Raw genomic sequence first — 15,879 nt, 5'->3', positions numbered from 1 at the left:
ATCTCATTTGTCCATAAATTTCGGCCCCGTTACACGATATTCTAGCACCACCCGCAGGTCCCATTCAAATGTGTGACAGGATTGTTGCAGTGAGCTGTACAATGTGAGTTACTTTGACTTCAAAGCATTTTGAAACGTTTTTACATATTATCTCCCTCCCGTTAGTGTTTCAATATTGGAAACATTACAACTTTTTTTTTTTTTTTTTGATTGATTCTGTTTTATATTTTATTTTATTTTATTTTATTAAGACACCTTGTTATTATGGATCACTGTTTGATGATGTCACTAAATTTACTGTGTCAAATTGTATATGTGGTATAAAAAAAAAATAAACAATAAAGTTGATCAAGTGATGAATGATTAAGAGGTTGTCAAGTTAATGCAAATCACACAGCCCACAGCCATCACTGTGGTTTGTAAAATCTAAGGATTCAACACTTGCATTTACACCGCATGCAATCAGTGTGACTCACGCAGTAAATCTGCATGGTTACAAGACACAAGTTTTAAAACATGATTCACACAAAAGAATTAATTTGCAATCATTCACTGTAATGCCAGTGCATGTGTGTGTTTCATTGTTTCAATTATGGTTATGTGGTGATTCCCCAGTGCTGTAACTTGATCTTTTGAACCCTCCATTTCTCTTCCTAAAATAACCCCTTCCCACAGACACCCAACGCACTCACATACACACACACAGGGGGAAAAACCACTGTACCACATTAGCACGTCTGCCTGCCTAAGTCAGTGTCAAACAGAACAGCGTAGGTGTCTGTGTTTGTGTGTGTGAGGGTATGTGTGTGTTGAGGTTCTCATATCCCAAATCAGCTCTAAGGGACATTGTGATTAAGCGGCTGAACTGATCTTACTGACGTTTGAGATTAGCACTCTCTGCAGGGCTCCCTCGCTCCTTTTCTATCTCTCTATCTCTCTCCCTCTCTCTGTGAGGGTCTCTGTCATTGATACACACTTGGGATCCCATTTGAGTAAGGTAAGTGGTTTATGATTGATCATTGCTACACCTGCTGCCCCTGAGGCATTTCTTCTGCATCCTTTGGCTGTGAGAGCTAAGTAAAAAATGACTAGAGTCAAAGTCAGACTTTCATTATGGGAAGAAAAAAAATGATGTGAGTGTTTTGCTTTGTGAGGCATTCAGTAAGCGCCGAGTCACTCATTTTCACACAGGTTTCTTAGGATAAGTCACACTTAAGGAAATACATTCATAAAAACTGCAAGATAATTTTAAAAATGGAATCCCCTTTTTCAGGTAGTAGTCCAAAAAAAAAAAAGAAAAAAAAGAAGGTAATATCTATGAATAAACTGGATTGTTCCCTGTAAAAACATATCTGAAGATACATAGGAAACACTATAAAGGAAGATGACCATATGGACTCACGTTTTACAAGTGTCATTTTAAAATTACCCACTGCTATTTACAGATTTTGGTATGGTTTCTTTTTGGGAGCCACAGAACAGGTGGTGCTGCAGGCACCCGGCTCTCTATTTCACAGCACATGCCTGGCCTGCAGCACTCTGACTGGGTGTATGTGTTTGCATATGTGTGTGGTTTCAGTGCATGTGTGTGCCCTGATACTTTTGTCTGTGTTTATTATACATCTTCATTCGGTGAGAATGTGCTTCCTCCTGCAGTGAGGATGATGATGGTGAGCGACGACTGTCTGGTGGAGTGTAAGATCGATGACGATGACGATGAAGACAGTGCAGGTGCAGGTGAAGAACAGCTGAACACTCCTCCGCCTCCGCCAGAGTTTGCCTCCAAAGCTCCGACTCCACCTCCCAAACCCCCGACTCCTCCCGCAGGCCTTGTTGCACAAACTCCCACCCGTCCTGAGAACAGGGACCCTTATGGCATCAACCAGCACCTGAAGGTACCTGCACGAGGAACCATCGTTCCTTTGTGCTTCCCCTCATTAGGACTCTGTACTGTTGCCTTATCATGTGCTGCCAAGCCTTAGTGTGTTTTTTAGTCTGTGTGCACATTTGTGCTACCTTTCATCTAAGATATGTTTACGAAACACACACTGACACCCAGAGGTGGAAGTACCTAATTACATTTACTGTAATTAAGTCAGATTTTGTGTACTTTTTTGAGTATTTTTTAAAGTCAGTAATTTTACTTTTACTTCAGTGCATTTTTGCTGGAGTATTGTCCTTCACTACATTTTAAAGAATATCAATTACAGAGAACAAACGATCCATGACCTTTCACAACCTTACACCTTTCACAATAAAAGCTCATTCTCTTTGTTGGTTCTACTTTTTGTTTGTCCAAATTTCCAATACAAGGTACACAATGAAAAACTGCAGATGGTAATTTGAATTACTTCATATACTGTGGTATAGCTTAACCTATGATAAATATAGTAATACAAAATACTAATACATTTATTAGTTGATTTATAATTTGTATGAATAATATAAATCTACAACGTAACTAGTAACTAAAGCTGACAAAGTACAATATTTCCCTGTGAAATGTAGTGGAGTCGAAGTGTAAAGTAGCATATAATGAAAATACTCAAAGTACAAGAACCTCAAAACTGCACCTAAGTACAGTATTTGAGTAAATGCACTTAGTTATATTCCACCACTGACATTAATAATGTGATTGATTAATGTTAAAGTGCTACAAATAGCACCTTTAAAATATGCCCACATATCCCACCCCCTTGTTCACTGCACAAGAGGGTGGGATGTCTTCCTCTGACCTAAATGAGTTCACTGCACCCCACCTCACCCCTAAATATATACACACACACACACACACCACCACCACCAATTATACACATATTACTATTAATATTGCTTTTCTATTTAAACTCTAATGCGTACATTGAAAGAACTGGTGGGATTGCTTTTCATTGATTGTACTTAATATGATTACATATGACAAATGACCATTGATTGATTGTCTGATTGGTTGATCCCACAGGTAGAAGTCAGTGACGTGCTGGCGGAGCCTGACACACCGCGCAGCATAGACCAAGTGTGGTTTTACAGTGTTGTTGGCTTTGAGTCGGCGCGCATCTGGACGTACCGGTGTCTCTCCCTGCTGCTCGCTGTGCCCTTCGCTCTCCTCTCTGGCGTTTTCCTGGCCATCCTCGCCTGTTTGCACGTCTGGTAAGCTGATGTGACCAAGATAGACACATCAACCACACACAACTACATGCTCATCCATTTACCACATAACCACATGTAACATTTTGATTTCTATCTGTAGTTACCACTCAGAAACTTATATTATGACTGATGAATCAGTGACATGATTCACTGATGAATCACAGCAGCTGATACAGGTGATAAAAACCTCTAACTGTAATGCTGATAACCTCAAGGCTTCCTCTATTGATTTATATTGCCTTCCAAGAGAACTACAAGTAATAATCTGTTGTTAATGGCCTGCATTGTGCATGTTTATGCCTGCAGCAGGGAGCCACAAATAGGAACTGTTTTTGTTTTGGGGGTTTTTGAACTGAAAAGGTTGAGAATTTTTAGGTTTACATACACGTGCACACACCCTCATTGTGACTTTAAGTGACATCGACTGTAGCATTATTCACACTTTGTAAATTTCAGTCTTAACTCTCTTGCACACTAAATCCCCCCCTCGCTCTGTGTAGGTGTGTGGTCCCTTGCATACAGCTGAGCAACACTTTCCTTCCATGTCTGCGGTCCTTGTGGATGTGCGTTTTGAACATTTTCATCACTCCTTTCTGTTCATCCCTCGCTCACTTCTGCAGCCAAATCGCCATTTCAGTGTCTAACAAGGACTGGTCTTTGAGGGCTGAAAAAGATATAGTATGAATGTGAGTGAGTGGGGTTTTTCTGTGAATGAGCCCACTTCTTTTGGAGTTTTTGAGTCAGCATAGGTCTGCAGCCCAGTATTATTGCCAGTGTTATTTGATGTTTTCTACAAATGTGCAGCATTATGTATAAACTAATAAAAAACTGTATAACTGTTTGTTATTATTAATAGTGGGAGCTGTAGTCACTCTAGTATATTTAACCAGTGCAGTTTACACAGATTTCAAACTGAGACTGTCTTTTCATTTGGAGAAGTTTGTATAAGGTTCAAGACAAAGAAAATGTCTTAAAAGATTTGTGCATTTCCTTTTTTTTCTCTTTTGTTTTAATAATTAAATGAATAAATATAACCACATTTCCTGAGAGCTCCATATGTATTTATTTATTTTTATTTTTTATTTTTTATTTTTGTTGTGTGAGTGTGAGTTTGTAAAGTGGGTGATAACTCTCATTTACTCACCACCTGTCCTTCACATGTCCATCTTACACATTACATCCCATTATTTTAGGTATCTTACATGAGCTCATTTTGCTGAAATTTACCATTGCAATTGCATCACTTACTATCCTGGTGTGATTTTGTCAGCATTATTTATTCATTGTTTAGATCCACCATGCAAGACTGGTGTTTAGGAGGAGGCCCACCATTTCCCGATATTTATGGATTACTTAACTTTTCAAAGAGCCATTTAGTAATGTAAATGAGCTTGTAAACGAGTCCAAGCAAGGCTATTAGATTTTCTTGAATTAAGGTTAATGTGTAGGTCAGCCTTCTTGGGTCATGGTACTGACTGAAGCGGGTGAAGTGTGAACTGAACTTGGGTTTGAACCTTAGAGGAGAGGTGTGCTTTGTTAAAAATTGCCAAGATATGATTTTCTCATTCATTTTCCTTATGTGATTTGTTGTTTTGCCTGAGTTAACATGTGTAATGGAAATCACTGTAAGTAAATATCAAGCTGTCTGCTACCAGTCTGCCTGCCTACCACCTTCCTTCCCACTTGAGCTGGACTTTTCTACATTGTTCCTCATAACCTTCTTCCAGGATGTAAATACTTGGCATTCAACTGATTTTGAATGACTAATCAAGAAGCTCAGAGATGCTTTAGTCTGCAGTGACAAAATGAAGAGAAATTATGCATGAGGAATATTATATAGATTTGACTTTATTTAGCTCTATAGGGCTTGGTGATATACAGCAGCGTATTGCTATCACATCAGAAAAAGAAAAAAAAAGTGTAAAAAAAAAAGTGTTTAAAGTGTATACTGATTTAAGATTTTTTTTAAAATAAATAATAATAAATAGTTTATTTATTTATTTATTTATATTTGCTTTCGTAGTTATAACACACGCTTGGCTAAATACTATTTGCAGCTTTTGTGTCAAAACAGTGACAACTGCCTTTTACAGTGAAAACAGAAGCATAAATTGTAAAAATACCAGTACATACAGTATTGAACAATGTCATATAATAATTCAATTTGACCCAGTCTCTCCATTATTATAAAATTATAAACTAGTTGTCTTTACCTCTTCTTTTGGTTATTAATGTTTCCTTTCTTTCTCTTTTTTTCTGTTTCCGACACGTCGAAGGCAACACATATGACGTCACTGCCCAGCATGCATTTCGACATCGCCATTTTTCTTGTTGTGGTATCCTCCGAGCAGTTCTACCTCCTTAGCCTCAACATTCTTGTTTGACTGTGTTTAATTTTACAGTTTATTGACGGTTTTCGTGTTTACCGCCTGTTTCAGTGCATTATTCTTTACAGCAGGGCTCAGAAACTAAGCCAACGCCGCCATTATGGCTCAGTACAAAGGAGCCGCCAGTGAGGCTGGCAGAGCCATGCAGCTGATGAAGAAACGAGAGAAGGAGCGAGAGCAGCTCGAGCAGCTCAAGCAGAAGATTGCAGAGGTACCTCACCTGTTACCTGGAGTTAGAAAATACACACAAGCTCATGTGTTTCTCTCGCTGAGCTCTTAGGCTGGCCTTTAGACCAGTTCACAACCCCACAAACACATGAGCTCAATGACTTTCTGTGCTAATAAACTGTTTTTACCTGCAGTGTGCTGTAAGACATCCTGAATGAGGTGTGTGGACAGTGTCTTGCCTTGAGGACACTTTGACAGGGCTAACAGACACACTGGCTGCTACTCAGAGCAAAACTGTGCACCTGAGACGATGAGGACTTTTCTTTAAAGACACACTATGCAGACTAATAACCCATAACACACCCAGAACACTTTTAAATACCTGTCTTGAGTCTAATGTTTTGAAAGGGTTAGGGTTAAGGGTAAAACAAGTTGTCCTGAACTCCTGAGGTGTTTTTGAGTTATAATCTTTTGAGATTGAGTAGCATTCATCATATTATATTTATATAATATGATGAATTATTTATATTAGTGCAGTAACAAGGTGGTGTGCCCTCCCCTTTGAAACTGCACAGCCTACCTTTAACCTCAGGGTCACCCTGTCACTCGGTTTCGGTGTGCTTGGCATGGAAAAGTTTGAAAGCTCTTTAATTCTCCTGATTGATGGTACAAAGTTGGCATTGGCCTGTGACAGAGTCAAACCTTGTCAGAGGTTTTCAAAATCAGAGTCACCGTAATTAAGTTGTCTTCCTCCTGAGACCAGAGTACTGCTAGTATTATCTAACATACCAGTAATAACATAATGCCAAAACCCTGCCTCAGTGAGGTCCTCGGTTTCTTTTAGTTTCATTAATAGGATTCTTTAGACACTTAACTCTGTCTTCTTGCAGGACAACATGGTCAAGTCCAACATTGATAAGAAATTCTCAGCCCACTATGATGCTGTGGAGGCAGAGCTCAAATCCAGCACAGTTGGTAAGTAGCTTTCTGTTATCTGTGAGCCTCGCAACACTACACTTCACACTGTGTCATTTTTAGGCCAGCTAGAAATGCCATACCTGACTCCAAATGTGAACCAGATAGTTAAAAGCATGCACCAAGAGTAAAATATTCCACCTGACCTGAGAGCTGGAATGCTGAGCCTTTAGAATACATGTGCATCTTATAGAGAGCAGCATGCAGAGTTATTCTGGAAACTAGACAGAGGATTTTTCTTTCGCAGTAGTGTGGATGTTGTGAGATGATGTTATAATAAGCACATCTATCTAACCTGTGTAGTCTATATTGTTTTGACATTATTTCATTAAAAAGGGAGATCCCTATGATTCTTGTTTTGACTTATCTAAGTCCACATCCTGAACAGGTTTGGTGACACTGAACGATATGAAGGCCAAGCAGGAGGCGCTGGTGAAGGAGAGAGAGAAGCAGCTTGCTAAGAAGGAGCAGTCCAAGGAACTCCAGCTGTAAGTTACGTTGTAGTTGTGGTTAAACATTGGTTAATGAGCTGACAAGTGTGTTTTCATGTAGTTTTTTTCCCATGCGCCCAATAATGTATGATAATGATAATGTTTTTCTCCTCTCTATTGCCATTATCTGCCATTAATATAGACAGCTCATGAAAGCTTTTCTATGTTTTGTCCTAAACACCCTGTGTCTAAGAGGCAAAATCCTGTGTTACACAGGATCTGATGCACCTGAAAGCAGGAGCAGTGGTTTTATTTTGGAAAAAAAAAAAAAAAAAAATAGCAAAAGAACAAATGAGTAGTTAGCGTGAGTAACGATAGCCTCTGAAATCAAATTTGATCAACAGAAAATTCGAGCAGTGCAGAAACACAACTTAGTATCAGTGATAGAGACAAAAACTTTAAATTTTCCATTTAAATATAAATTATATAGTTTTATAAATTGAGAAATAAGTAATGCTTTTAGAGAGAGTCATCTGACAGAGTTCAGTTCTTTTTAAATTTGGTTCAGCATACTCTCATATGCCGATCAATAAAAACATCGTCATGGCTTGACTCTGGAGAAATACTAGTACATTTAGAGAGGCTGTCAGTGTTGTAGCTCAGTTAGCAGCTAAAACAATGTGCTAATCAGGGATTCCATACGCAAGTCTGTAATGCATGTGTGTGTCCTGTGTCTGACTATGCCTCTGTTGTTTGAGGTTTCTGTGAACACACAAATTGCAACACTCTGCATTACAGAGCTATTCGATCCTCTTTGGGAGTCCATAAATTTACTTTAATTTCAGCCGAGATACACTATGGGATGGAAAGCTTCAAACATCAGATGTAACTGTCAATTGCTTCAGCTAAGGAATAGAAGAAACAGACTTGCAAAGATGTTTGTTCTCAGATTCACCAAAAATGGTGAAAAGTAAAATCTTTATTTTATTTGAACAACTTGACATTCATTTTCCAGAGCAGGTTACCTTGTGATATATAGGAAGTTATCAGCAAAATGTTTCTCATGTATAAATAAAAATGCTCTGTTGATGTATTGTGTGAACAAAAATCATAAAGTTGTTGTCTCATGAAGAACAGCTCCAGTGTAGAACCTTAAGTGAATGAAATGAAATGTGATGAGATGTTTGCACACTACAACTGGACTTTGACAAACTGTACACTTGTACATACAAATGATTTTCAGCCCTTTAAATTCCACAATCTAAACCAGCCCCTGCTGCACTTAAAGCATTGTATTCATACATGAGACCTCATAACTGATTAACGTAACCAGCAGTTGCACAGAAAAACAAAACAAAACAAAAATCGAAGTGTAAATTCATGTGGCGGGTAAATTTCTTCCATCTTGCCAATACATTCGTCAGACATAATGAGGCGCTGTCAGTCAGCACACAGATTAGCTACTGCTGGCTGTTGTGAGCATCGACTGTGGTTTTACGGTAGCCGCCCCTGCTTTTCTTTAAAGAGCCAAAGTAACCACCACCCTTTCTTCTTCATGTGGGATGACTTCAACCCATGTGATTTATTATAAAAAGAATAACAGAAGTGCCAGAGATAACAGGCTTGTTACCAGGTGCAAAAAGTAAAAAACATATTTTTTTTGGCATGTGCAAAAGCAATAGACCTTTTTCATAGCAGCTATTTTGGCAGTAAACAGCAGGTAAACACAGGCGTTACCAATGACATTTATGGAGGCGCTGTTCCATTCAGGTCTAACGCAGCCAGGCTCCTGCTGTTGTTCAAAGACTCGACTACACCGAAATGGAACAGAACATTAATTAACGTCATTAGTAACTCCTTTGTTTATCCTGTTATTTCATGTCAAAAGCTGCTGCTGTGAAAAAGCTGTAATGATACGAGATTTTCATGACGCAGTTCTAGTCTGGTGGAAAATAACACTTTTATAATTATCATAATTATCATGTTGTCATTTATATTTAAGACACCATTAATGGGGAATTCACACAAGCTTTGTACAATGAAAAGTTTTTATTGTATTGTTTTCGCAACATTTTTTCTGGTCCAGCAAAGAAAACATGTGCCAATACTGAAGAAGCCTGTCAATAATGTGTTTTGAAATCCAAATAATAATTCAGCATGTTATGATTGATTTCACACTGATTATGACGTACTGTCATGGATGGATGACTGTCATGGGTCCCTAATTGCCTCTTGTGATGTTTGGCTGTGAGAGAATGTGTGTGTGAGTGTGTGTGTTCACATACATTATGCTTGCACAGCCCCAAGCGCCTGCATGTCTTCCTGTCTCTTCCTGTGTTGTTTCTCTGTTTTGCTGCTGATACTGACTGTCACTGACATGTTTCTCTACTCAGAAAGCTTGAGAAGCAGAAAGAGAAGAAGAGAAAGGAGGAACAGAAGAGGAAGATAGCCAGTTTATCATTTAATCCAGATGATGAAGAAGATGAAGAGGAGAACGAGGAGGAGGAGGAAGAGGAAGATTGTGAGTACAGATGTCAGGTTAAGACATAAAATTAACTATTGATTTTGTGTATGTCCTATTCCTAGTCCTATTTTTTACAGCAAATCCTGTGAATGGAGGCCATCATTTCATCCAATCACAGCTGCGTTTTGACCGGTTAAAAGTAATGAATAAGAAATATGTTAAATTCAAGTTCATACCAAGGTGTTCACACTGCATACAGACCAGGGTTTACTTGAGGAAAAAAAGAGGCTTTCAGTCTAATGGATTGATTTCCATATTGGAAAATGATTGATAACTTTTAAATAGTTGCTCAGTGTTGGGATTTAGTTTACTCAGTGTTTAGTGAGTTTTGTATCAGTTTGATTCAAGACTTCCGATTTTCTTCACCAGCCTTTGACACAGCCCTTCTTTCTGTGGAAAATGTCTGATTCTGTCTCCTAGATGGCCCAGTGAAGAAGAAGAAGCAGCTGGGGAAGAACCCAGATGTGGACACAAGTTTCCTGCCTGACCGAGACAGAGAGGTGAGCCCTACACATGTGATACTTGTTGGGGGCTTTTATATTGAAAAAGAAAAATCTCTGCTTGGCTTTCTGTTTTTTCTTCTTTTTAGTATTTTTTTTTTTTTTTACATGCATTGTCCCATTAGATGTTGGGTATGGCCATTTCTTTAACAGCATTTTGCTTGCTGCAAGTGTTAAGTTCCTACATTGGTACAAAGTAGTATTATTATTATAATCAGGCTCATAAAGTGATAGAAGTATCAGTTCTAGACTGTGACTGACATACTCATGTTTTTGCATCATTTTGTAATATCGATATAGACTTTTTTTTTTTTTCATTTATTCGATTTTGGTGTCCTGATGTGTTTTAGGAGGAGGAGAACCGTCTCAGAGAGGAGCTCAGGCAGGAGTGGGAACGCAAGCAGGAGAAGATCAAGAGTGAGTGGCAGGATTACACACACACCTATTTATTATCTTCTTACTCAAACCACAGAAAGCTTAAAAGTAACATGAGCATGATGGCTGACCAATATCCCCCACTTGAGAACTACAGACAGACAAAATCCAAAGTAATGATGTTGTCATCATGTCTCATGTTTCCTTTCAGGTGAGGAGATTGAAATCACATTCAGCTACTGGGATGGATCTGGACATCGTAAGACTGTCAAGGTAAAGCATGATGAGTTGGCACACTGGTATGCAAATATATACTTTACTGTGGTTTCAAAATCGGTCACCTGTCGCTAAATATATCCCTCTCGTCAGGGGTGCCTGTAAGGGTAAATGAGTTGTGTACTTTACCATCATCCCTTGTGCTAAAAAGTATCTGGTTACTGTCTCTCCTGCAGATGAGGAAGGGCAACACCATCCAGAGCTTCCTACAGAGGGCTCTCGAGGTCCTCAGGAAGGACTTCAGTGAGTTAAGGTGAGAAACTGAGGAGGAAAAACAAAAAACAATCCACGATCATGCGTTATCAGAATTTTATGACAGCTCATCCACGAGGAGCAGCACAAGCACACTGTCAGTTACGCTGATTGTGTTGTATAACCTGATGATGATTGGCTCTCTTCCTTTTTTCATCTTTTTTCCACACATACCACACACTCCTTTGTTTCTCTAGTCCGTCTTGCCAGTGTGAGCTGGACAGAGCTAATCATGTCTTATACTTGTATGCATAAGACAAGTATGTGTGTTGTGTGTGGCCCATGTTAAGGGTTGGGTTTGGGATTACAGTTACCAGACTGTGTGCAGTGTGTAGGACTTCTGCACACCGTGTAATTTGCAATGCTACATTCATCTGCAACGTTTTGGTGTCAGACCTTTATCAGGTCTGATGAAACCATCCTCCGATTCACTCGTCTCTCCCTCACAGCTGTCTCATGGAATAGGCATGCACAGTGTTCTTTTGAGTCACAGCTGAAAAATACAGTTTTAATAATGAGAAAAGGTCTGAAGATAATTTCTCTTGTGACTCAACTGAAATTCTTTTGTATTGCCAAGTTCTGAAAAAAAAAATTACACTATATCAAGCTGCTGTTTCTGCCAGATTAAATGTTTTTAGCGGTTGGAGATCAAAGACAGGCTTCATTGACTCATTACTCAATTATTCAAGTGTTTTGCAAGAGAAGTGCCATGTTGGACTTTATCCATTACTTGCACTGTTTCTTGGATTTCTGTCAGGCTTTGACAGGGCCTTGAATTAGTTTGCATCAGATTTTGGTTTTCATCACACCTGAGCGTGTCTGTCTTGGGACTGTGGTGACATTCATGACTGTTGGTGTTAAGTCGTATCTGTCCTCCTCGGTGTGCAGGTCTGCAGGAGTGGAGCAGCTGATGTACATCAAGGAAGATTTGATAATCCCACATGTGAGTACTGAGTGTATCTATGAAACGCCCATGAAACAACTTCCAGCCAGCGAGTGACAGCTGCACTATTGCTTCACTTTCATACAGTTGCACTTCTGTCAACACATGAAACGTGAGTCATGATTCTCAAGAAACACAGATGGGTCTGCACTCTGAACTGGTAGCACCGATAGACTTCGTGTAGTCCATCAAATGGACATCTTGATATGGAAATGTATAATTGTAATTGGTCATCCAGACCAGTACGTTCTTAAAATAGCTTTGTAAACGAATGGTGTGAATAACTAAAGCTGAGAATGGATTCATTTGACTGAATAAGAAATAAGGGTTATGCTTTCTGAAAGCCGTCAGAGAGGATGAACCTCCACTGATACTTCAGCAAAGCAAGGCCTTGCTTTGTGTCCTTGACCTGCTTTGAGTTCCAAGGTCAAGATGGAAAGTTAAAAACATCAGCAAAACAGGCCAGGTCACCTAGCTCCGATGTACTCTGTAATTGCTCCAAAAGGTGTGGCAGTTTTGACATGCACAGGATTTAATTGCATAGTGGAATGGACTCCATGTATGTTGACACAATCAGTCTTACCAAACTCCCTCTCTCTCACAGCACCACAGTTTTTACGACTTCATTGTAACAAAAGCTAGAGGAAAATCGGGTAAGTCAGCACAAGATGTGCCCTAGTCAGTTATTTGTTGCAGATATTACATTCACCCAAATGGCAGTATTTGGATATGTATTATGTTCTGTGCAATATATGTGATTAAATTAGGTTCCTTCAATCTTCCACAGGTCCTCTCTTCAGTTTTGATGTCCACGATGATATTCGACTGGTGAACGACGCCACTGTGGAGAAAGATGAGGTGAGGATATGGGGGGACATCTTTCATATTCATTTTCAGATTATCACACAACTCGTCACTCATTTTCCATATTTGCGTTACAAAAATGAGATTTTACTCATTTGAGCGAGGCACATTTACCTCAAATTTTCAAAAAAATATAACTACAGTCCATAATGAGGAGTGGGTAAGTTCACCCACTGGCTTAGTAGTTTGACAATACTGTCATTTTTGTTGACTAACACAACTTATCATTTCATTCAGTAACTTGAGTATGACATGACTAAATTATGAACGAAATCGAATTGAATTTAAAGCACATATTTGTTAAAATTTTAAAATGATGTCAGAATTTCACAAAATAAACTATAAAAAAAGGGTTTAATTTGTCTTCATCCAGTCTCACGCAGGCAAAGTGGTTTTGAGGAGCTGGTATGAGAAGAACAAGCACATCTTCCCCGCCAGTCGCTGGGAGCCATACGACCCAGAGAAGAAATGGGACAAATATACGGTGAGAAATAGTTTGCCATGTGCCAGCACACCTCGTTAAGTAGCAAATCACCCAACTTGTTCACAGACCTCAGTGAAGTTTCCTCTCCTCGTGTCATCTTTTCTTTTACACACAAATAGTGCTCACGTGTTATATTGGCCGCTTGTATCTCCGTCGTAAATGAAAAGCAGATTTTTCAGAATGGCAAAGTGTTTACAAGCATTGTTCAGTATCACACAAACAAAGTATTGTCTCAAGATGACTACGTAATTGGGCAATTTCACTTAGCTGAAGCATTTCCAGAAGCCTGTCTGGTCTTGTTAGCTAACTCTCACTTACTCAGTGAGAGTTAGCTAACATTTAATTGGTGTGCAGTGTCCCTGTCCAGTGAATACAAAAAAAAATGTTAGTTGTGCCCCAGGTGAAATAGAAATGCCAGATACACAGATAAAGATATAAATAGAATGGATGGGGCATGCTAAGTGACTAAGTGAACTTTTCTTCTACTTCATGCTTTAATTGTTGAGTGACTCTGAATCATGGCGAGTTGGGCAAAGGGCTGGGCTTCACACATCGGAACACAGTGTCTGTTGTCTTTCCTGAATTGTAACTTGCCATGGCTAAATGCCTCCAGACAGGTTCTTACTCAACAAAGCATTAGCTGGGCTTTGAAAATCAAAACAATGCTACAACTTGGCAGTGTAGTCTGTTCGTAAACATGGACGTTGGCAGGATGCCACTTGGGCTGTTAGGCAAGACCGAGGAAGTTTGGTCAAATAATGCTAATGATCTTAACCTTGATGTCTGGCTGGTGGATGATAAATGAATACTCTGCACAGCTTGATTGGCTGTGTTACAGTGTTATTAACATTTGCAGGCCTGCAGCAAGAACATTTCTTGCAACATTGCTCGTATTTGTACTTAACACTGAGTTGTGCCATGGCAGTGCAAGCAAAGAAGCTTTAGGAAAAACAATGCATATGACTTTGGTATTGGTTTACATTTTCAGGGATGCAAAAATATGAGTGGGTATCCAAAAGCTGTTCAGTATAGGACTCCATGTTCTTTGAATTAATGGTCTCTTTATCCAGATACTCAGTGTAGAAAAAGTACATGGCACATTTCCAAATGTGAACACTGAGCTTGTGTAACAAAGCGGACATTCATTGCACATAGTGAAACTCTTAGTGAAGAGAAAATCCCCAGGTTTTCTTTAGAGCTGCACAATATCAGGAAAAAAATGTTTTTCTTCTGCAGTATATATTGTGATAAGAAAAGATACAAGTTTAGCAACTCTGACACTGGTAAACACAAGTGGAGGGAGAATAGATGGAGAGGTATTTGGGAAAAACAACATACAGTATGTTTCCTAATAACCTTGACAAATGAATTGAGCCTGCAGTCACTATCAACAAAACTCTTTGAATGCAAGAACCCTTAAATCAGACAAAATTATATCAAGATTAGTATTGAATCAGGCAGCAAAAAAGTTGTAGCATGACTGTTTTGCCTTACATCTGCAACTCTGGAACTCACTCCCTCCGGACATCCGTAACATCGACTCTTTTCCTCTGTTCAAATCTAGACTCAAAACTCATCTGCTTAAAACTGCATACTCTCTGTAATTGCACTCTTTCCATTGTATTTTATATAGTCTTTTACCTGTGTTTTTACTGCTTGTTTCATCTTTTGTAAAGTGTCCTTGAGTGTTTTTGAAAGGCGCTTATAAATAAAATGTATTATTATTATTATTATTATTATTATTATTATTATTATCACATGATGTTGTGTGTGACTATAGCACATGTGCACATCACAATGCTGAAAAGACATTTTGTGCAGCTCTAGTTTTCTTCTGCCAAAGCGTCCGTGCTGCCACGTCTTGTTTTGTGGGCATGCTCTCTGCTCTGGCACCATTTCCCCCTCTAGGTGCCTGGCAGAATTTGGGCCATTTTTCTTGAATGGAGTCATTGACAGGCACTGTAAATCAGCCAGTATCCCAAGGCGGATGAGACGAGTTTGTCAAAACTGATTGATTTATTGACTGTGCAGAACTCCTCCCAATAACTGCTCTTGTTTTGTTTTTTTTGTGTTTGCTTTTCAGATCCGGTGAAGTGGTGGTCCTCTCCAGCCTCTGCAGTTCTTAACACAAACCATTTTATTCCCTCATTTTGTTATTATTGTATTATCATAACAGGTTTCTTTAAAAAGCATAGAGTATAAATGATCACCCAATTCTGTATTATACAAGAGCCAACTTCATTCCAACTGAATACCCCAAGTTTTATACTTCCTTTTGAATTTATGGTCAATAGACTTCATTTGCAAAAAATATAAATCTTTCTGTTGTCTACAGATGTGCTTCCCACAGGAAGACAACACATGGGTTAAGATAAACATTTGATTTAATATTTTTTTTTTGTGAAATGTTAGATCTCCAGAAACGTATTTGAATTGCCTTTTGCAATGTTTGCTGAGTCTTCAACCCTCACTTGTATGTAAATAGCTTATGAACTATGTCGCAGCAACTCTGTTGAATAAAATAAATCTGGTTATGATTTATTGGACGGAGAT

At 38.9% G+C, this 15,879-nt stretch overlaps 2 protein-coding genes across 2 annotated transcripts; both read left to right on the top strand.

Moving 5' to 3' along the window:
* The first annotated feature begins 1,661 nt into the window (after nucleotides 1–1,661).
* cav4b (caveolin 4b) lies at nucleotides 1,662–3,831 on the top strand. The gene is made up of 3 exons (XM_030056534.1): nucleotides 1,662–1,895; nucleotides 2,960–3,147; nucleotides 3,648–3,831. The coding sequence occupies exons 1-3, from the start codon at nucleotides 1,662–1,664 to the stop codon at nucleotides 3,829–3,831; spliced, it is 606 nt and encodes a 201-aa protein (XP_029912394.1).
* Nucleotides 3,832–5,452: 1,621 nt separating this feature from the next.
* fam50a (family with sequence similarity 50 member A) lies at nucleotides 5,453–15,876 on the top strand. Its single transcript, XM_030056698.1, has 13 exons — nucleotides 5,453–5,745; nucleotides 6,593–6,677; nucleotides 7,066–7,165; nucleotides 9,502–9,629; nucleotides 10,053–10,132; nucleotides 10,483–10,549; nucleotides 10,719–10,780; nucleotides 10,960–11,036; nucleotides 11,924–11,978; nucleotides 12,583–12,631; nucleotides 12,766–12,836; nucleotides 13,216–13,326; nucleotides 15,410–15,876. Exons 1-13 carry the CDS (start codon nucleotides 5,635–5,637, stop codon nucleotides 15,416–15,418), a joined length of 1,005 nt encoding a protein of 334 aa, XP_029912558.1. The 5' UTR covers nucleotides 5,453–5,634; the 3' UTR covers nucleotides 15,419–15,876.
* Nucleotides 15,877–15,879: the final 3 nt, after the last annotated feature.

Source organism: Myripristis murdjan, chromosome 7 (genome assembly GCF_902150065.1).
Source record: "Myripristis murdjan chromosome 7, fMyrMur1.1, whole genome shotgun sequence".
In the NCBI taxonomy this organism is placed as follows: Eukaryota; Metazoa; Chordata; class Actinopteri; order Holocentriformes; family Holocentridae; genus Myripristis; species Myripristis murdjan.
This window is presented reverse-complemented; position numbering and strand designations above follow the sequence as displayed.